Here is a 23722-nt window from a genome sequence, read left to right on the forward strand (position 1 = left end):
CCCCATCAAGGCATGATGATATGGATGTGGTTGGTGGTATAAACACTAAGAGAAATCTAGGTTCATCAATGCTGAAGCATCCGACTCCAGAGGAGGCAAAGCCAAAGGCAATGTCTGCACACATAAAGGGTTCCAAAAACCAATGTGTGTTGGTGGAAGTGGAGAAAGAGAACAATGTCTCTTTTCTGCTTCTGAGCCTTGTAGGGAGAAGAATGGTCCCTCTGAAACGTGAACCTCAATCTAAGTGCTTGAAATTTAGTTAGCACTAATAGCATTTCTTCATCTCCTAGGATTAGACACAGGATAACTCTGTGGTGCTGGTGAGGTTTTGGTTGTGTTATAGACTGATCTGACATCTACAGTACTGGAGAGCAGGTTCAAGACCAGAGATCCCTTCATACAGTCCCCCTGAAACCCTGCTTGCCCAGCTTGTCTTAAATTCAAGTTGACCTATTCTGGTACAACTTTTTTTTTTTGCAGAAATAGAGATCAAGCCAGGGCTCAGATCATCACACCAGCCCCCAACACTCAAGCATTACCCCCAACAGAGTGCATGGCACCTACCAGCTCTTTGCTTCATGTACAGCAATAGTAAAAACCATTAAAAAGACCAACCCAGCCAGAACAGCCAAAAGTTACAATAGATATCCCCTGCCTCAATCCCTTCAATGAAAAGGGATACATAGCAGTTGACACAGCTGCCACTTTGAAGGAAGTTTCCTTCAATCCCTATTGCTTTCATGCACAGCTTCTTCTAGCTGCTGCTGCTGCTGACCTTCCCCTGGCAGTTTAATCTAGGCAGCCTAGAGATAAAATATTTAGCTGCACTGAGGTAGCAATTTTGAAATAGTCACTCTTTTGCATTACATCATTAAGAGAAGAGTAGTTTCTGCCTCCCTTTACTGTTTTCAGTAATGTCTAATCCCTCTGAACTGATTGGAGAACCTCTGTCAAAATGAATACAGTGTTAATTTCTGCCAGAAGGCAAAAAGTTTTACTGAAGTGTGGCTGCTTTGCCTGCACATTTTAAACAAACGTATACTGTGCTCGCCCCAGTTCAGGTCATCAACAAATTCCAGAACATGCTTGTATAAAAATGTTTTAAAATGTAATTCTTTGCCATCAGATATATATGCTAGAAGTTTAATTATGTGGAATGGGGACAGAGAATCCTCAAGGGAAATAAGCATGTTTTCATAATTCCTCAGTAACAGGGCTGAGGGGATAAGACTGGTTTATCAACAAAACAAAGATCTAGGGAGCCTTCACTCTGCTTCTGTAGCCAGCATTTCTAGGAATTTGGAAGCAGAGAAATAAGCTTAAAAGTTGGTCTTCCTTTTAGTGTGTTAACGATCTGTTTAATGGTCTTTTTAACCTTTAGATACTCTTAAATACTAGAAATGCTTATTAAAAAGCTAACAGGACATACAACTTCAATATTTGCCCTGTCCCTATCACATACACCTGAATTCCAATGGAAACACACCTGGCCCCAACCACAAATGCTATATATAAAAGGAAAACAAATGTAGGTTATAGTGGCAAACCTGTCTAGTGGGAAGACGGCTTACAACAGAAGAGTTCTTCTACTAGTTCTCTGAATGAAAAACTATAGCAGCAAAAGCAATTTTAGTCTACACAAGGGCTTTTGCTGGCATAGCTAAGTCAGTTATGCCAGTAACATTTAAGTGTAGACCAAGCTCAATTTATTAACAGCATGCCACCCTGCAATTGGTTGTACGTGCCCTGTGACCGAAGTATGTGCCCACCTGTTGGACCCACCTGTTGCATAGCTTGGTGAGCCTTCCATCTATTAGTCTGTTTTTTTTAAACTTATAAAACCAAGCAGTGTTGCTTATTGAAAGATGTCACAGCGTGACTGGCCCTTGCAAGAAAGGGAGCAGGTCCAGTGCACCTGGTCTGATTATCTGCTGCCCAACTGAGTTTAAGGGAAGGCACGTGGGCCTTATAAAGGGGAAACAGCCAGTGGTGGGTTGGTGGCAGATGTCTGCCAACACTTCAGGGAGTAAGAAGGCTCCTGTGGGGCCCTGACTTAGCAGGGAGAAGACACCAGCACAGAAAGCCTGTGGAGAAAGCCAACCAATAGCATAGACGTGCTGGGACAACAGAAGACAGACCCTCAGGGAGAAAGGGCTATGCACCACTTGGAACCAGAAGAGAAGAGCGTTTGAACTCTGAAGGGAAGATGGACCATTAGAAAGGATGGATTGTGCCCTGATTGGGACTGGGGTGAAAAAAGAACTCAGAGAAAGAGCAGACTGTAAGGGAAGAGGGGCTGGGCCCAGCTACAACTGGGATGAAGACTTAAGTTTTCTTTAGAAAGATTTTGTGCAGGACTTAATAAATTGGACCCTAGAAAGGGGAATGTTTTGAATGTCTGTATTATGTGCACTTTTTAAGAAAGCCTGAGATAAGGGGAAATTGAGGCAGACCTCAGCAGAGCCACACTTGGCCAACAGGGAGCATTACAGGGCAGGTAAGTCCTTTGATAGAAGATAAAGGCAGTTTCCACTTCAACCAATTAAATTTAATTAAATTTAAATTCAAATTTAATGAAAAACCTTAAGTCAATGAACTATCACCAACATTGGTCCTGAATACTACTTGTACGTAGGAATATGCTTAGAAGTGGTGTATTCTTGTGAACAGATTGGGTCTTCCTACCCTAGTTCTCAGCACAAGAGAGACCTCAAGTTAGGGCTTGTCTACACAGCAAGCTACTGCATATATGCAGCAAGTCAGGGTGTGAATCTACAATACATTAGCTTGCCACAAAGTAACATCCCATGTGGGAAATGTTAAGGAGCACACTGAAAGCCCTGGACTGTGCCTTGACATACTACAATTTTCTATGTGCATATTTATGTACAAAGTAAATTAGCTCTAGACTGTTTTTAGATCAGCCAAAGCTCCATGTATTATGAACACAATCATTGTCTATGTACTTATGACCATCATCAGCAGTTATCAAATTCATTAAACATCGAAATTATCAGTGGTTGGATAGCCCAGGTTACACAAGAGGAGGGTGTGTGTCACTTTACAAGGTTTTAATGTCATAGGATTTATTTACCATGCTGCTAAATTACTATTCCAGTAAAATCTCTTCTAAAAGATTGCTGTTGGTAAGCCTGATTAATTTGCCCCATATAAAGTTTTCCAATGACACATGCCACAAACATCAGTTTATTATTACAGTTACATTGCTTTAAAACCAAGCATAAGCTTTCTGTATGAGATGAGAGGAAGAACTCACTTACCTGCACTGCCGAGCTGTTTATAAAACCTGTACTCTAAATGAAGCTGTGGGGCACGGGATTTTATTGGTTCCTGCAACCAGAAAGTGAGGAAATAAAGGTCAAATTTAAATAAAATCAGTTCTAGGGAAATTTTTTAATTTTACACCAAGCCATTGCCACCCTGATAGTTAAACAACAGCATGCAATGTAAGAGTCCAACACAAGAAGTGACTATTGTCATCTAAATGAACAGTGGACAAATAAAAATAGAAGCTGCTGTAAGAACATTATACTACTTACTATGAAGAACGTCTCTAATTTTAGACAATACATCTTTTTAATATCTGCAGTGCCAGGGGGTGTGGGGAATTGTCCTATTGAAAGACATTCCTGTTTGTGAGCGCCAATTTTAAATAAGCACCGCTCAACAAAGCTTCAATTATTTAAACCACCACCAAGGCCCCATAAGTATAGTCTCTGGAAAAAACAATATCAGAGGTTTACAAGCTGCAACCAGTGGATCATGGTAGTTCACAAGGCTTTTTTGGTGATTACTAACGTAAACTTTAGAAGCATGTTCATAATCACACTTATTTTGCTGTTTTAGTCAGTACCTTAATTGTGTAAACATACTACCTTGTTCTGAGCAAGCACTGTAAACTGCATGCATCATGTAAAAATACCTCATACTGGAATTTTCCTTCTGAATCATTTAAATATCGCAAAGTGAATACATTAAAATATTCATCCATCTTTGATTTTTTTAAATTTGTTTCTCTTGTTGGTTTACAAAAATATAAAATTAAGGATCTTATATGCTTACAGTCCAAATTGTAACTCAAATAAATAACTTCTCCACAGCCATTGTTTTCTCAGCTACTCCATCCATGTTACACAAAACAGCTAGTTTTACATGCCGAGTATACAAAAATCACCACAAGAAAGATTAACACTTATGTAACTACAAAGCTAGTCATCTTTTGATAAATGGGGTGGCATGTGAGATTTATTTACCACCCATCTGAACACCAGTGACTGAATATGGTTCAGAAGGTAATGCACTAACCTACTGTTGACACCGCAGTAATGGAAGTGGCGAGGAATCCCATGGGTCAAAGTAGGATTGTTAATGGCTCCAGGGCCTCCAAGAAAGGAAGTTAATGCAGAACCCAAAGAAGCTAAGAGGGCATGTGGGGAGAAGGAAAGGTGGCGTATTTGGAAGAAAACTAGCATTTCCTACACTCACCTTTTTTAAATGGTTCATAACTTGACAAGGAATCGAATTAGACAAAGACCTACCTAAGTCTGCTTCTGACATTCAGTTTTAAAAGTATGGGAAAGTTAAATCTGCCTAGACCTTAGCAGAAGTTTGCCTATAAAGAAACCAGTTGCTATCTATAAGTGAATTTAATGTTGATTAAGAGATGTTAAACTACAGCCCCAGTGAGTTAAGATTTCTAGGTATCCACAGAGGATACAGAGTGCAGGAATTGGGGTGACCAGCTGTCCTGATCGATATATGATCAAGATGCCATTTGTCCAGATATTCAGGTAAAAATTCAGTTCCTAGCCGCCGTGGGTGGACCTGGATCCCCATGCCCCCTGCAGTGGCTGGGAGCTCCAGGTCCCCCCATCCCCGCCCCCATGTGTCCCAATATTTTACTGTTGTGATCTGAGAACCCTATCATGAAATAGCAGCACAAATTTCCCCCACACCTGTGCAATATGCTTCAGCTCCGACGGGAATGGCAGAACTGAGCAGGTAATTCAGTCTCCAGTCTCATTTTCAGACCATCTCCTATCCTGCAACTTTTCTAGGACCCAATGTCCCCAAGCTTCCATGGAGTAAGAACTACAGGTTAAAACCTCCCCTTTAATTAGTAGAAAGATCTTGACTGGAACTCGAACTGCCTGAACTTCTAATTACACAAGCTATTCAAAACCCAGTGAAACCCTCTGTTCCCTAACAGAAAAAACTTGCCTTGAGCTGAAGTCTCTATTGCTCAAATATCCAGAGATCAATCCATGATTAAATGTCTAGAAAGAGACAGCTGGAATACCATCGTCAAGGCTATTCAGCCCACCCGTAGAAGAGAAATAGGCTACTGCTTTGCTACATTAGCCCCTCATTTTCATATTGGAATCCAATTGTGAGTCAGAACTGGTTTGAAAAAGATAGCCCCATTGCAGATAGCCCCATTGCAGGTGAGCTTAGGTCAAATAAAGTAGGAGAATCAACTGTTCAATCACTGAAAGCTGGAAGTAGAAGACCTGGTGTCTAAAGCATTCATCTTCATATGCATTATGAGGAACTTGGGACTTCAACTTGAGTTCTGGCCACTTGTGAGAATTGTGGCAGCTGCCTACACTTGGTCCCACAACTTGGTCCCATCTTCTTGGCAATGGGTTTAAGACTGATGGCAAATTTTGATCCTATATTTGAAATAATAATTGCTGCCTCCAAGAAGGATAGACTTCTCACCCAGAGAGAAACATAGTGATTACTATCATTCACATATGACTCCGAACAGAACTCATATGACTGAATAAATATCACTGTGATGCTATAAGTCCATGTCCTGAGAAACCCATTTGTGAGTACAGGCAAGGTTAAGAGAACTACCATGAAAAAAAAAAAATTCTCAGCTTGCATAGTTCAGTGACAAAAGAACTCAAAGATTAAACCTATAGGTTCCTATATCTATTCACAGTAACTTCACCTTTAGAAGGAGAAATCTACTTATCCAGTAGACCCACTAACCTGACTACCTCCTGTAAGTGGTGGAAGTAATTTCTGTGGCAAAGAGTGTTGATGCAGAAAGCAATAAGGCAGGATGGTTTCAACTAGCAGAGAAAGATATGAAGAAAACGCTCAAAAGATGCAGCACAATATCTACAGCAATTCTTAGTTTTGTCAATCCCACACCCACAAAGCTAACTCCCCACATATTAGACCTTACTTAGCTTGTCAAAGGTAATACCTTGATTCCTAAACTTTCTTCCCATTTAAATTAAAGAGGAATTCTAAGATTCCCTGACAGGGGTCTCTGGAGGGATACAAAAAATACAAGCAAAACTGCAGCATGGACTCTCAGATTGTAGAGAGGATTCCAAGAAAAGCCAGAGCAGAAGGGGATTTTGCACAGAACTCTCCTTTGCCTTGAGCCCAATGATGCAGGCAAAAAAAGATTGTTCCCCTATAGCAAATTTCTTCAGAACAGCATGCTGATCACACAGCTATTTTATTTCTCTGTCAACCTTCAAGTTATTTTCAAGGATGGAAAAGTCTTAGGACTTTAGCTCAGCTGAGTCATTGCCGAAGAAAGTTTAAAAGAGAAAGCCTTATAGAAGCCTCTACTACTAATGAAGACAGAACTACTTATAATAATTTTTAGACTAAGAATCCTTTGTATATTACTGGCTTCTTTCCATTAATGGGATAATTTATACCATTGCTAAAAAATCTTCATAAATCCTGTTTAGTGAAGAAAACAAAAGCACAGAACAGCTGGATTTCTGTTTTTGATAAAAACAGAAGCCTATATTTCACGTACACTCCAACTGAATGAGATTACAAATTGGAGCTTTATTGTACAGTAAAATCTGAGGGGCCCACAAGACCTAATCCTGGTTCTGACAGACTCCGTGGGTAACCTGAGCACACCATCCACACCACCTTTTAAAATGCTTCAGGTGCACCTAATTTGTATGTGCAGTGAATGGAGTATGTGCAAATAAGTCACCGATGCACACACAATCATGTTAGCTGTGAGTTAGATACACATTTGCACCCCTTAAAAATTTCAGAAAGCAGGCTCTGAACTTTTCTGTCTGATTCCACATCTGTGAAAATAGAAAGAAATGTTACTGTTTGTAAAGTGTTTTGAAGATCCTTGATGTCCTGATTTTGATTCTGGGCTCTTCCTTGCCTTCCCGTCTCAGTACTCTTTTCCTGGCCTTTCACCTTTCCAGTTCATGATCCAACTGTCACTTGCTTCCTCTGTAATCAATGAATTTGACATTCAGCTCTGGATCAGCTCCTCAGTCATCATCTTGAGCACTCTCTTAACCCTGTCTTCACTAAGCACTGCTGTCCACTTTTGGCCCCATTTCTCCCTATGTTGTGCTGGTATCATTTGTGCCAATATCTCAATTGTACATGCAGTTGAGATAGCTGTACAAGTGAGTGACTAAACATTTTTGCAATCAATAGTACTCCACAAATACAAGAAATCTGGTCCCTATTTCTGAGTTCCTGCCCTCTTTTCCTGATAAGCATCACTCAAGATCCTTTGATGTTCTTCACTCACCTCCTATCATCCTCTCAGTTACATGTATTTCAGGTTCTCAAATCCACCAATTTTGTGAGTTGTAGCTGGTCTCTCCAATAATGGAAGGTATTAAAGTCAAAGAAAGGCTGCCTCAGTCAACAGAAGGATTGAAATTCTTTGGCCAGTTGCAAGAAGCATTTTTTTTTCCAGAAGTTTTGTCATGGTTTTGTCAAGAAGAGAGTAATTTGCTGCCCAGTATTTGGATGCTACAATTAATCTGACTAGAGAATCTACTCCCAAAATCTTGGTATATACACACCTCCTTGATGCTGGGTAGAATGCCAGACCTTCAGCTGAACAGCATAAAAAGAGAAACATTGACTACAGGAGAAGTCCTGAAAGAAGTCTTTCACATGATAGTGAAAGAACTTACTGTACGAGGAAAACCACCGCTAAGTTGAGAGTCTTCAAACTGGCTGGGAGCAACTAGAAATATTCCTCCAAAATGGTCCGCTGATGTTTTCCCCCCCCAAAAAATAAAAGGAAGCTACAGGTTCCAAACTATCTTATTATCATAAGAGCTGCAGGTGGAAGTAGAAGCAGTGGGGGTTTACACAGCTCTATAAGACAGAAGTGTGCTTGTCTGCATTATGACGTACAACCAACTAAGCACTGAAAAAGGACATCTCTCTGTAGTTGACCTGTTCATAAAAAGACCGGATAATTGGACTTACCCCCCAAGGAGACGGTCCAAGATTTACAGAGGCACAGGCTATAATGCACATTGTTCTCATGTCACTGCTCTCAAAATCAGACACAACAAAAGTAGAGCTGGGGCAGCCCAAGAAGCAGAATGCACTATTCAACTTGCTCTGCAAACTCTAGGTTCTCACTGGCAGAAACAGCCTTTCTTCCTCCCCTAAAAAAAAGGACTGTCCTGTCAGTGCAATTCCTCTCAGCTGCTGCCCTGTGCAAAGAAGTAGTATAGCTCTCATTCTGTGCAAGACTAGAGAGGCTGGGCATGAAGTACATGTTCTGGTGTCTTTGAACCAGCTTCTTGGTGCTGCCTTTGAGAAAACAGCTTGTGCCTCTGAAGCTCCCTCAGTATCTTAAAGATCTCTCAGAAATCAAGAGACAGTTTTAGATGTTGCCTGAATTGAGAGCAAAAATCTTTCTGCTTGTCTCCTCTTGGTCTTGAGAACAGAGGATTTGGAACCACGTAGTTCGTCACTTTCCTCCAAACAAGAGTTTACCGTTTCCTAAAGGGGTGGGCACACAGACCACACTTAACAGGTAGGCAGCATCTACTAGCTGCACACAAATAGGAAAGCCCACGAGGAGACTGACTTGCATTTTTATCAGACAAAGAATTCTAAATACCTGAATTAGGTTTGCTTGGTTTTGTTTTTTTAAAGTGTAACACAGATGGAAGCTGAAATGTGTATATGCAAGCTTTGTTTAAATTTTCAGTAATTAAAGAAAACTGTTTCCTCAGTTTGGTGTTGTAAGTGTTCTTATTTTCCAAAGCACAGAGGATAGGTAACTCGGCTCTGGCAGACCCGTGAGACCTTAGTCGAGAGTAGATCATTTCCCTGACTCTCAATCCCAGGTTCTAACCACTGTCAGACTACAATATGTCTATTTGTGTTCTAGAGGGGTAATTGATCAGAAGAAAAGCTGTATCCCAGCCATTAGCTATGCTGCTTTAAAAAAATTCTGAAGTCACAATTCACTGCATCTCTGGGGGGGAGGAAGACAAGCGAGAACCCATACCAGGTGCACTTTGCATTACAGGCACTGTACATGAACGGAACACTGTCTCCCTGAGTAACATAATATTCGGCATGTGAAAACACTCATGCACTCTCTTTATCCAGATTCCCCAAAGTCAATTGCATGCCACTAAAAAGACAGAATCCAGCCATTTTTCACGTTTTTATTGTAATAAATCCTCCATAGCTGTCCACCTGATTATGCACACATAAGGCGGTCTGGATGAAGGTTTATGTAATTCAGGGAGCATTATGATCCTCAATTTTGGGCACTCCTCAGATTAAGCTGGAAGGGAATCAAGCTCTTAGAAGATGTGGCAGACAAGGCCATGCTACCCTAGCAAAATCAAATGACATGAGGAGTTCAAGGTATTACACCACAATTTTGGAGTTGCACTCTCCCCAAAAGAGACCTCATTTAAGATGAGATTTCCCCCAGCTTCCTCCATCACTGCTCACAAAGAATATGGAGAACTACATACAGCTTTGTCTCTACCTTTTAAACCAGTGTTGCCAGAGCCTGGACCCTGCACACACACAGTTTCTTACACACCATGGATAAATTATGGCTTATTCAGACATTGTTTGGGAATCCACTATAAAGGCAGAAAACTAAAGAATTAGAATAGTTTAAATGTATTTTCTTAAATTAGTTATTAAAAATAGAAATTGCTTTGCTTTTTATTAAATTTGCCTTGGGAACTGAGGACTTTTTGATTGTCCTTTATATTTTCAAGGTATGTGACGTGGGTTTTTATGGAATAAAAAACAGCTGGTTGTTCATTTGTTTCTAGTAGCGCTCAACACACTAAGTGCTATACAAAGACAGACAGTACCTGCCACAATAGGCTTGCAATCTTAAAAAATAAAAACATATCGCTGGGGCAATGAAATCAGGGACACAGGCAACCATAATTCTAAGGTGGCAACTTTGGAATGTGTGAGTGATAACCCAACAGTTAGCTCCATTCCCTGGGATCTGCATGATACCCTCTATATCCATCAATCCAGGTTAAGAAAGGTGCCACAGCTATGCTTGTAAAATTCTCTAAGTGTCTACTCTAATTGAGAAGTCTTGTTCTCACTCAGTACATTTCCTTATTACCCTAGCCCAGGATCATTTCACCTCTGTTAAGCCAGGGTGCAGTATAAAGTAAGTGTAGAGTGAAAGAAAGCTGTCTTTTGAGCATGACACTTGCAACTGTCAAGATATTTTAAAGTAATACAACTATTAAATTAAGGTTCTACTCACCAGTTTGATTGCTACATATTCATTGGTATAGAGATTTTTCCCTGTGAAAAGAGAAAGACTTTCAGTATCACACGTATGACAGACAGTATTTCTAGCCTAAGGAGTCCTGCAAAATAAAGTCTCATTGAGCAGTGTAAGTGCAAAGAGCAATTTAGACAATACAATGAACAGATCCAACATAGGCATAATTATTAATAATCCACAATAAGTATTATACCTTATCAGGCTAGACTAGCAATAGCTTGCACTAATTCAGGGTGGATAAAAATTGATGATTTAAAAAAATTAAATCTGATGTTTTACTTGAATAAAATTTTTTATTTAAATTAAAGGCTTTTTAAAAAAATAAACCAATTTAAAATTAACAGACGATTATGACAACTTATGTTAAGGCTTAATCGTACTATCATCTATTAAAAATAACCAGTTCACATTGACTGTCACATTTTAAATAGTCAAGCCACTGAACTGGGAAGTTACTGGCTAAGCATCTAGAACCAGTTTGCTGAAGTGCTAAACCGACTTTTGACAGCAGTAGCCTCTTCTGCAGGTGCAGAGAGAATATTTTCTTCATTTCAGTTTATTCAACTTGTTTAGTTTAATAACTAGTTCATTCAAAGTTAAGAAACCAATGGGAGTTGAAAACGCAGAAAAGCTCATCTTCCTCTTCCAATCTAAGAATAAAGTAGATGTGAGAAGATCAGATGTACTAGTTCTAAAATCTTAAAGGACGTGGTAACTTAAAATAAATTTTAAAATAAATTTAAAATAAATTAAAACCCTTGTTTAATAAATCAGTTTGTTTTACATGTAAAACATGTTTTGATAACCTTTCTGATAAGTGTGCTGGATACATAGGAAAACAGTTTAAGATGATTATTAGTTAAATAAAATTATTTTGAAAAACTATTTTTGTGCATTTAATTGAATTGGAATTTCCATCCAAACAGAGCTTGACAAATTACAAGTAAAAAATGAATCTAGTAAATAAGAAATGTATTAGTCATCATTGTCTAACATAATAAAACATACAACAATTAGGAATCTGAATAAACGTCAATTAAACTAATTGTCTGTACAAATGTACTTAGGCAGAGCACTCTCCTTCCTGATCAGGAAAGAGCAGCACAAAATTTAGTGTAAAGGCTACATTTTGGCTACATTTACACTGGGAACATGAATTGCAGAGCACACCAAAGAGTTGTGTTTTAACTGCCCCATGTGGAGCAAACTAGAAGGTATCTACCTCATGTTAACAGAGGATTACATTAACATGAACTAGGCACCTTTTAGCTTGTGTCAGCAGTGTCCACGTGGGGCAGTTAAAGTGCAGCTTTTTGGTGTGCTCTGCAATTCACACCCCCATAGTCTGCCTTGTGCCACAGTGCAGACAAGCTAAATTGCAAATCAACTTTAGAAACTCTTTAGAAAGATAACTAGAGTACAAAATACCAAGCTCAATTCTAGTTAATTATTTAAATCAGGTTTTCTGCTTGCTGATTTAAATCATGATTAAAGTTGGCAATTTAAATAAATCCACCCTGCACTAATTAGTAAGGTATCAAAGTTTTCCAGCTCTCTACCTACATAATTGATTTATTGCTTGTGTAGTGCCCATGTTCAATACAAACATTCAGGGATGTTCCCTGGGCATTTTATGCTTTTTTATTTGTACCACACACAAAAGATATGATAGGCGCCTTTCTACAGTTTGTTACAAATGTATTCACAGCACAAGAAACCAAGAAAAACTACTAAATCTTACTGCTCTGAGAATTAAGTTTCCTCTAGGAACATGAATCAGGCTAGAAATTACAGGCATTTGCTTTGCTGACTCAATGCTGATGCATGTGATGGGGATACACCTACCTAATAATGTGACAGGCATGCTACCTCTACTTCTACTGCACTGCATTAGCCCAGCATTTACTTAGAAGTATTCTCTGTATATTAAACAGCACAAAAGACTATTCTTAGAATTTGGAAAAAAATCAATAGAACTCTGATGGTTGCAAAACAGAAGTATAGTGGAACGTAATGGAATTTCTGTTTTTCCCAGTTTTCTGTTAAAAACTGGTTTATTTGAGTCACACAATAAGACTTGGTTTTAAAAGATTTTATAGGTAAAAACCATTATACTCTTTCCTTTATGGTGTAACATGCAACAAAGCACAGGTATGTTCTACATTTCAGTCATCTTTCACGCATTTTAAATCTTTGTAATATGCAACAGTGGCAGACATTGGAGCTATTCATGGGTGATAAGAACCCAAATAAACAAGTTAGGTAATGGTGGACTAGCAAATACACTCCACACACACAGAAGCTTGAGAAAAGGGTAGAAAGTAGTAAAAAGCCACCCCTCACAACATCCAAGAAACAGAGGAGGAGAGCAGAAATGAAGAGAAAGCACCATCTTGCTTCTAGTTACGAGTTTTCAGATCTGACTCCACCGGGCAGAGATTTATATAAAAGTTTGAGGCAGCAATATCCTGGAACTGCATCCCTAAAGGAATCTCAGCACCCTTTCATTCCTGAGCATCTGGAAGTTAATGTATAACACTAATTAATAAAAAATAATGAAGTTTTAGCTCTTAATAATGCAAACAATTATCCAGATGCTTAACATTTCAATGGGACTACCATGTATGCTTAGTCAATGGGTCTTGTGAGTAAAGTTACATATTGTTCAAGTGTTCATAGGATCAGTGTCTTCATTTTCAATATTTTGGTTTATGCCTATAGCAGTTTGTAAAATTAAGATAATCAATAGTGTCAATTAAACACAGATTTATTCATTTTTAGTAATGTAGATTTTAAAGTTGTAGTAGCACAAATTTTCAAATTAATTTTACAAATCCTCAGACTAATTCAAAAACAATGATTATTTTTAAAATAGTCAATTAAACTGACTTAATTTAAATTGCTCCATTTTTGGTAGGAAGAAATTGTTATGATAAAGCAAATCAGAGGGACTTGGAATGAAAGCAACCGGATAAGTGTTGTAGATGAATTGATTTCTATACTTTTTGCAAAGTAGTAAGTTTTAATAAAAATTAGTCATTGATTTCTACAGTCTGAACACCACAAACTACAGCTGGGGGGGGGCCCATGGGTGGCTTCTGGGAAGGAGAGAGTGTAGGTGTGTGGCTTTGAAGCTGGGCTCTGGGGGGCAGGTGTCTGGGCTGGGGCAGCCCAGTAACTGGGCTCTAGGAGGTGAGAGATGTGGGTGTCTGGGCTGGGACGGCCCCCACAGCTGGGCTCTGGGGGGAAGGGATGTCTGGGGCAGAGAGGCCGGGGCTCCGCTCGGGGGGAGAGGGGGGAGGCGAAGGAGGTGTGGGTGTCTGGGTGGGAGGTTACCCCACAGCTGGGCGCTGGAGGGAGAGGCGGTTATCTGGACCAGGGAATGCCCAGAGCCCAGGGTTGCAAGCGTCTGGGCTGGGGGTCGCCCCACGGCTGGGCTCTGTGTGGAGTAGAGTGCGGGAATCTGGGCCAAGGGGGCCACGGCTGAGCTCGGGGGTGTGTGGAGATATCTGGCCCCACAGCTGGGCTGTGGGTGGGAGGGGGCAGAGAAACAGGAACTGGGTTGTCGTAGGGATTTATTTCTCTCTACTCCTGGGGGCATCTTTTTTGTCTCTATTGTTACAGACATACTTGCTGACAGGTATTTTGAAATAAATCATCAAAATAATTTAAACTGTCATGGTTATACAATGTAATTTTGACAAATAAAATATGCAAATACCACCACTTTATGTTCTGATACAGAATTCCCCCAGGAGCACTTGGGCAGCCTCCTTCCCAGTGGTGGTTTCTGTGCTGTGTGGAGAGCCTGGAACAGGCATCACAGCCTCACTTTCAAGTTTTAAGAAATCTCATTTTCTTCATTTCTCATTTCCAAATCTTTAAAAGTAAATGGCAGTCGCTGTCCTGCTTTCAGCGAAGACTGGGTGTGTGCTGGGCCATCTGGAGCTGGTTCTTACCACTGCTTCTGCATCCCCATGGGGGTGAGAGGAAGGAGAAGCAGAGAAGGGACCTGACCCCTTTAAAAGCATTCAGGCTCTGCTCTGCCTCCAGTGATGTGGGTGGAGCATAGGGCCAGCTGGAACTGGTTTTTACTACAGTGTACAGGAGAAGACAATGAGAAGCAAGGAGTAAACATGTTAAATGGACTCCAAGTTTTGCATACTGCTTACTGCATAGCCTCTAGATCTTGTTATTCTGTCTCCTTTTTCCTCTTCCCCTGCCCACTTTTTGCCTGCCCATGACTCTCATTTGTTGCATCATGTCCCATTTATATTGTAAACACTGAGCACAGAGACTGTTAGCCTCACATGTTTTTAGGTGCTCATAAATAGTAACATGATTTTCTAAATCTAAATTCAGCTTCACAAGTTCTCTCCTCTCTGGCAAAGGATTTGTCATGACAGATATGAAAAATCCTGGGATTAGTCATGTCTGAACTAACCAAATGCCTAAAGTAGTTATCCACAGACTCCATTCATTTCAAGGCTAGTAATTTTTTCTAGTTTAAAAAAAAAAAAAAAAAAAAATCTATGGATGAGATCAAGTTTACATAACTCTTACAAAACCCCTCTTAAAACTCATCCTCCTGATAACTAACACGCTGGTTAATCCTTTCCCCACCGCTCACCCCCAAATGGGGACCTAACTTTAATTCTTGATCCTAGCTTCTTATTTTTATTATTTTGGTATTTTTATTTTATTCCATCAGCTCCAGAAATTCCATGCATCAGAGACTAGTTTACATTTCAATACTAACATTCTTAGATTCAACCGTTTAACAAGGAGTTATAAATACACACTACTACATTCACACAACTGCCTTCTTACCCTGAAGAAAAACTACACCATTCCACCAGACCACTAAAGGGAAAACTGTCCTAATTTTAAGCCTGGAGATTCAAAAAGCATCAGCATTAAAAATAAATGAAAATTGATTACTTATCCAAAGCCGCAGGTCACTGAGAAAAGCTAAGGAAATAAGAATGAAAACTAATGTCTTTGGGAGAAGTAACTGATGCTAGCCACTTGAGAAATTAGCATATCACTGAAGTGGAAAGAAATCAGCCTTTAATATAGCCACACCTATCACTTGTCAGAGCTCACATCATAACAGTCTTCAACATCTCAGAGTTAAGATCCCACTGCACTTGACTGAAGATTCTGCAGGACAGCAATAGTATGCTCTACTACAGGGGTGTCAAACTTATTTGCTATGGTGGGCCAGGTTTGAATTAAATGTACTTCAAGTGGACCATACATACCATAAATCGAAATACTAGGCACAACCATTTTTATGTAGTAGTATATTTTATTTGCTAGATATCAGCAATATAAAAACTGCAGTAAATTCACTTCTACAACTATTACTATTTTACGATTAAAAGAATCGATCAATGATTAAGAATTATAGTATTGCACGATGCCCCAAGACCACACTGTCCCTCTCCCGCCTTTTGGAGAGCTGTGTCTCATGCACACAGCGCTCCACGCACTGCCGCCAGAGTACACAGATCTTGTGGCAGCGCGTGATGCCGCAACATCTCATGGCGTTGTACTCTGTTGTGGCAGCGCGCGCTGCCTCCAAGGGCCAGACCAAAAAGGTTGGTGGACCAGATCCAGTCTGCAGGCCGGATGTTTGACACCCCTGCTCTACTAGACTGGAGTTTCATGATTTCAAGGAGTCTAAATCTGTGTGATCAGATAGCATCATCTATAAGCACAATACATGGGGGTTCTGGTATCAAGCTGTAGTCAGTCCTCCAGCCCTAAACCTAGAGCAGTGGTTCCCAAAGGGCCAAAGATATCATTTTTACAATCCTGAAGGGCCACCAGCCTGTCAGCACGCTCTCTTCTTCCCCCACTACAGCCAGATGGAAGGAATCAGTGAGGAAGCAGCCTCCTCGCTGTTCTCCCTCACTGCAGCAGGGAAACTACATGCGTCCTGTAGCCCCCTGCACTCCGCCAGGGTCCTTAGGCAACAGCTCCCTTCTGCAGCTAGTGGGAAGAGAGCCAAGGGCCACTTTGAAAGCCCCCGCGAGCCACTTTAGACCCCCAGGCCACACAGAGGTTGGGAACCACTGACCTAGAGGAGTTAGGAAACACAATGGAGGACACTTATTCAACTTCTTCAGCCATACAGCACTGGTGAACCGCCCCTTCTAGTCAACACATGTGACACCAATTAGTTTCAGAAGGAGCATAGCTAAAAGAACTGTCACCACACACGGTAAAGGAACAGATCCCTATAACTCCAAAGAGACTGGGAACATCTCAACATTAATATCCTCACCACGTAAAAGTTCTGCTTTAAGACAGAGACAAGGTGGGTGAGGTGATATCTTTTAATGGACCAACTTCTGTTGGTGAGAGAGACGCTTATAATACCTCCATGACTGACAAAACAACAACATTGCTTTAAAACAATAGTTTTAAGTGACCGCCCAAATGCCTTCAAATTGTTCTCAATCCTGTGAGCAGAACAAGCCAGTTCATCCAGAAGAAAAAAAAACATGCTGTGAGTACTCCTTTCACAGCGATAGTAAGAAAGCGGAAATAACAGTTACACAACTGATTGGAAAAGACTGCATGCAACCTAGCTTCCAGCTGGTATAGGAAAGCAAAACAAAATAAAGATGCAACCCCTTAAAAACAGAAGCAAAAGTGTAAGGGGCAAACAAAAAGCAAAAGGACATCTTCCTTCTGACAGATCCAAGAATAATCTTCAACAAGTTATGTTCTAGGGTCCAGTAACAACAATTTGAGAAAGACGCAAACATATCAAAACTTTCCTTCTGAACGACAACTGCAACATTTTTTATTGAACATGTTATAAGTAAAATTCATTCAAGGCAAAGGACAAGAGTAAGCATGTTAACAGGAAGTTTATGTGTTGCTCAAAGATTCAATAAAAACACTTTCCAAAACAGGCAAAATGGATTTTAAAGGTGTACAAGAAATTAGCCTTCCTATGCATTAAACAAGGTTTTTCAAAGAGCGTTCAGAATTCACATCCTTAGACATGCACAGCTGCCACTTACTGTGGATTTGTGCATGTGCAAGCACACTCATACTGGAACAAAGCTAATCCATTACATACATGGATATTCACAGGAAAAGCAACTCTGTAGTTGCTAGGAAACTGTGACATGTGACAATTACCCTTTTCTATCATTCAACCTGCATCATCTTTTGCAGAAACCTGTTGCTTTAACCACCAGAATAAATTATTTAAACTTAAAAGTATTTAAATATCCATTACTTTCTCTTGTTAAGATTTTAAACACCAATAATGAAATGCAAGCTCTTGTAATGCAAGCCGCTAAGACAGCTATATTCTTACCTAGTCTGAGCTCTCCGAAGTTCCCACACCCTATCTTCTTGCCCACTCTGAAATTGGGTCCCACCATAAGAACCCCAGAGGATGTAGTGGAACTTGGTCGAGTGCTATGCCCACTCCTCCCTGGCATTCCTTTTGTGGTTCGCTGCCTTTCATCCTTCTCCCTGTTTGAATGGTCCATGATCTAACAACAGAAAATCTCTGCCAGAGAACTGGCAGAATTGGGAGTATGCACTCTTCTCCTTAGAATAGAAATATATATCCAAAGATGTCACTGAGTCAGGTTACAATACAAGTCATAGAAACGTGAAGTTCTTTTGGCACCATCTCCAGGCTCCTAATGCATCTCCACAATGGTTGATTACCTCCTGGAGAACTCAGTAAAGGCAGGTCTTTTAGAATCTAAAAAGAAACAAAGAAATATAAGATTGCAAGAATAAAATTAGGATTTCACATTAAGAAAATACCAACTGCTAACCAAACATGGACAATTAGGTTTCATACAAACTAATAGCTTGTCGTGTTCTCTAATTTCTACATAGAGTTTCAGTGACAACCCCCAATATTGTGATGTTGAACAGACACTGATCATCCACTCTATTTACCTTTCAAAGCAAGGCTGCTAAAAATGAAGTATTAAGACTAAAATCAAAAGTATTAAAACTAAGCTTAATACTAGTTTGCTATTACTAATGAAGCCCAAGTTTAGTTATGCAAGAGGAAAGACAAATGAAATACAATAATCCATCCTTAAAGCAATATTATTTGTACATTTCTTTTGAATTACTTAACACCTCTATACCTCACTTTGGCTATGTCTACACTGACAGCAGCAAATTCGCCGCCGTCAGATCGATGTATCTGGTTTGATTGAGTGGCAGTGAAGACAAGCTTAATCGATCCAGAAGTCAATCTAATAAAACCACCTCCTCAAAAAGCATAGCGCTGTATCAATGGGTACGCATTTCCTGTTGGCACAGCGCAGCGGAGATGGCGCACTAAACAGAAGTTACGAAGTCAATGGGAGTTACGCAAGCTACACAGAGTTGACTGTCACCTAATTTCATCAGCAGTGTAGACCAGACCTTTGTTTATAAAGGGTATTTAGTAGTTATGATGCTTGTTTGTGAAGTGAAGTGCTTTGAGAACCTCGGATAAAAAGGTGCTAAATAAGAAAAATTTTTTAAGATTTTTACAAAGTTACATGTATCCACCACAGTATAAAATGAAATCCTACTTCTTTATTTAAATGATTTAATAAAATATAAATCCATCAGTACCCAGTTAATTCACACAAGTGCCTGGGACCAATTATTAATTACTACAATTTGCAAGTTAGTACAAAGCAAACACAAACGTAAATATAATGAATTAAGAGGTACTTTACTTCTTAATCAAGGGTAGATCAGCTGAAAATGATTTCATAACCTAATAGTAGGTATACAACACAACAACAGGTAATGACTATTTCCAATATCACCAACCTTAAAAGAAGAATAGTGAGTCTACAGGGTAGCACATTTACATTTTTGCTGCAATGTATGGGTGAGACCCACTTTATGCATGAATGATAAGTAAACATAGTTTTAGAGTTTAAGGCCAGAAAGGATCATTAGATCGTCTAGTTTGACCTCCCATATATCACAAGTCATTAACAGTGTTCTAACAGGATATAAAAGAATATCATAGTATTGTACGCAAGACAGGAGGTAATTGTTCCACTCTGTTATGCACTGGTGATGAATACTGGCACTACAATTAGAGAAGGATGTGGACAAAATGGAAAGAATCTAGAGAAGAGCAACAAAAACAATAAAAGGTTTAGAAAACCTGACTTATGAGGAAAGATTGAAAAATCTGGGCATATTTAGTCTTGAGAAAGAGCGACAGAGGGGGACCTGATAACAGTTTTCCAATATGTTAAGGGCTGTTATAAAGATGACAGTGATCAATTGTTCTCCATGTCCACTGAAGGTAGGACAAGAAGTAATGCTTAATCTGCAGCAAGAGCAATTCAGGTTAAATATTAGGAATAACTTTCTAACTATAAGAATAGTTAAGCTCTGGTATAGCTTCCAAGGGAAGTCATGGATTCCCCATCATTACAAGTGCTTAAAAACAAGTTAGAAAAACACTTGGAATAGTAATGGATGGTCTAGGTTTACTTGGTCCTGCCACAGCACAGGGGGCTGGACATGATGACTGCAAGGTCCCTTTCAGCCCCACATTTCTACAATTACATTTGACCCAATTGCCCTATATTGATCCCAATGGCTTTAGTTAAAGCTAAGCATTTTAGTCCTCAGGATACTGAAGAAGAGGTTACTCACTTTGTGAGTAACTGTGGTTCTTAGAGGTGTTCCCCCACATGGGTGCTCCACTGTAGGTGTATCCACATTGTGGATATGCATAAACCTACAGTGAAGCATTCATAGGGACACTACTCAGAGAAGAACTATGTGCTTCAAGGAAAGAATTGGAGAGACTGAGGTGCCACCAATGCTTGAGGGATTATTAGCAACGTGCAGGTTAGCATGATTCTTATGGAAAGAAGCAGCAGAACACTACTACTACAAGACAGTACTTTGCATGCAGAAATGTAATTAAAGTTTAAGCTCAGTCTTTAGACTGGGAGTGTTTGAAAACCTTGGGATACAAATTTGGTTCCATGGAATAAGGCTATGTTTACACTATCCCCTATTCTGGCAAAATTTATGTTGCTCAGGGGTGCGAATATTCCACCCCTGAGCAACATAAATTACACCGACATAAGCACTAGTGTGAACAGCAAGATGATGGCAGGAAAGCTTCTCCGGTCAACATAGCTTATGACGCTTGTGGGAGTGAGGTTTTTTTTTTTATGCTAACAGGAATGCTCTCTCCCGTCGGCATAGAGTGTCTTCACTACATGTGCTGTGGCGACACAGCTGTACACAGTACAGTACAGCTGTGTGGCTGCAGCACTGTACATGTAGACATGGCCCAAGTCAGTGTTTGCTTAGAGAGAGAGGGTAAGTGAGGTAATATCTTTTATTGGACCAACTTCTGTTGATGAGAGAGAAGCTTTCAAGACACAGAGCTCTTCAAGTTTGGGAAACTTATTCAGCGAGAGTCACAGCTAAAAATACTAGGTGAAACCGATTGTTCAGCATAAGTCATTAACACACATTGCAAGGGACCATTCAAGGTGAAGTGGCCCATTAACACCTCTCCAGTCATAAGGGGGAATAAAGGGGAGGCAGCTGAGAAGGCTATGTCTTCACTGACAGCGGCAATTTTGCCGCTGTCAGATCGACTTATCTGGATCGACTGAGCAGTCAGTGAAGACCCACTCAGTCGATCCAGAAATGGACATATTAAGACCACCTTCTCAAGTGGTGTAGTGCTGCGTCGACGGGAACACAGTTCCCGTCAGCACAGTGCAGTGAAGACAGCGCACAAAACAGAAGCACAGAAGTCGACGGGAGTTACGCAAGTTTTGGTATGTAGTTTGCGTAACTCTGGTCGACTGCCGCCGAATCTCCCAGGTAAGTGTAGACAAGCCCTCAGTTATAGTTTGTTGTAGTAAACCATAAATCCAGTCTCTCTATTCAGTCCATGATTTTTAGTGTCTAGCAATGTTAAGAATCTAAGCTCGCAGGCTCGTCTTTTGAAAGTGTTATGCAGGTTTCCTCTGAGAATGAGGACTTACAGAACAGATAGAGTGATTGCTCTGTGAAAAGTGTCCACCCACAAGCGATATGGTGTTTTTCGTCTTATTTTCTGTCTCTGAAAATAGTGTAGTTATTGTCTGGTTTCACCAACATAATTGCTATTGGGGCATTTGGTGCACAACATGTACACCACATTGTGATAGCCATGTGTAGAACCGACAGATTTTGAAAGGAAATTAATATTATAATAGCCAATCAAAGCTGGCCAAGCATAAAGACATCAGAATTTCCCAGTGAGCCATAGGGTCCTCCTGTCAATCTGCAACACCTCATAGGAAGAGCAAGCAATTGGCTGAGAAATGTCACAAGAATGCAATACCTTTGCACAGGATGATTCAGATGTAGGGTGTACTGAAACTCTGAAACAGGCATTAAGCTGGCTGACAAACTTCTATCCAGAAAACGTAATTCCCATCCTGACTGTTACAGAACAAAGTGAAAAGCTACATAAAACCATCTTGCCAAAAGGATGGATTTTAAAAAGTTAAGTCAGCATATTCCTTGCCTGTGCTTTGTCAGGAAGAAGATGGCAAACTGTGAGAATTCAACAAAAAAGGCTACTCTAGACCTTATACTGAGAATTTAAGAGATCCTCACTAGCTTAAGTTTTTTTAAGACGACATGCTGTTCAAACAGGAATCAAATCAGGTAAGTTTTATGGCCTGTGTTCGGAAGGAGGTTAGACTAGTCAATCATAGTCATCCATTGAGGCCCTATAATTATGAATCTATGAAACTCATGGTTCTTCATCTTTGATCAAGGTAAAGGTTTGCATCATGTTTGTAACTGAAGACTGCACACTTGGCAGGAATCACCACATCCTGGGAATTAAACAAATGGGTTTAGATTTCTTTTGGACTCACTAATGCCATTCCAACACCACAGAAAAGTATGTCTGAAATATCCAAGAGGTGAGATTTGCACATGTGCTTATAGACAGGAAGGTTAATGTGGAAGATTTTAGAAACATCCTCAAAAGTCAGCAGAGAAGTGGTATCAAACTGCAACCAAAAATATATGATTTGTTCAACAGGCAGATATGCTATGGTGGAAGTATGTCAAGGGAGAAGGGCAGTTAACCGCCAACCAGTAAGTGGTATGGAAAGACATACACCAAACCTTCAGAGAAGTTGATTCAAGCTCTGGCCAATCCTCCAATCAGTACACCCAGGTTTCCAGAAACTATTCACTTTGTATACCAATTCCTCAAATGAGGCCCTGGAGGTTGTTCCACATCAAGAGGGAAATCTCTACATGATTGCCTATGGATCGAGAACACTAACACAGGTAAGCCAAGCACCAGCTCTGTCCAAGGCCTACGCACCATCTGAAAACTGACAAACTCACAGCGGGAAGCCAGGCCAATTCAATTGCATATTCATATAGATCAAAGTGATTGTTAAATGTACAACAACATATTTGGTGTTTATTCTTCATGAAAACTAATAGGATGCTGCGTGTACATTGTTCTGTGCCTGTATCCTGTTCAAATGTAATAGCAATAATTTACATTGCATATTCCTCCTGTAACTAAATAACCCAGCAAACAAAGAAGCCTTGTGTAATGCAAATGAAGAACTAACAGGAAAGTGCTAATTCTTGCGCCTTTGAAAGCAAATGGTCATTGTGTATGATGATCATAGATCAAAGACTCTAAATGCACACCTTTCTCTCTACCCCCAAAGAAAATGCCTACATGGTAGTCATCCTGTTAGCTTGTATTCTGTGAGAAGCTATAATATATATATTTATTTATTTATTTATTTATTTATACACACACACACACGGAACAGACCATCTCTGGACTGTTTGCATTCTAACAGGGCAAAATAACCAAATGGGAAGATGGAGATCCCCAGAGTTACTCTGGGTAGCCCTAAAATACTTCTGGGAAACTGGCAGATTACAATATCTCTGCCACCTTTTAAAATTACAAACTGACTCACCTGTACATATATTTTTACCTGCCTTAACCTCTCAATAACTCTCATTTCTTTTTCCTTAGCTAATAAATCTTTAGTTAACTATAGAATTGGCTACCAGTGTTGTCTGTGGTACTTGACTGGTCCCTTGGGACCAGGTGCAACCTGA

The 23722-nt window shown here is 40.0% G+C and overlaps 1 protein-coding gene across 1 annotated transcript in view; it reads right to left on the reverse strand.

The window, feature by feature from the left end:
* The window catches only part of CSNK1G1 (casein kinase 1 gamma 1), a 193680-nt gene that overhangs the window by 107361 nt on the left and 62597 nt on the right, over positions 1-23722 (reverse strand). Inside the window, 3 exon segments of the mRNA XM_067556020.1 lie at positions 3282-3351; positions 10556-10596; positions 17922-18320. Of these exon segments, the coding sequence (XP_067412121.1) occupies positions 3282-3351; positions 10556-10596; positions 17922-18099 (289 nt within the window). The 5' untranslated portion in view covers positions 18100-18320.

This window comes from Emydura macquarii, unplaced genomic scaffold, assembly GCF_026122565.2.
Source record: "Emydura macquarii macquarii isolate MOO-44397 ecotype Brisbane River unplaced genomic scaffold, CSIRO-AGI_Emac_v2 contig_1644, whole genome shotgun sequence".
NCBI lineage: Eukaryota > Metazoa > Chordata > Testudines > Chelidae > Emydura > Emydura macquarii.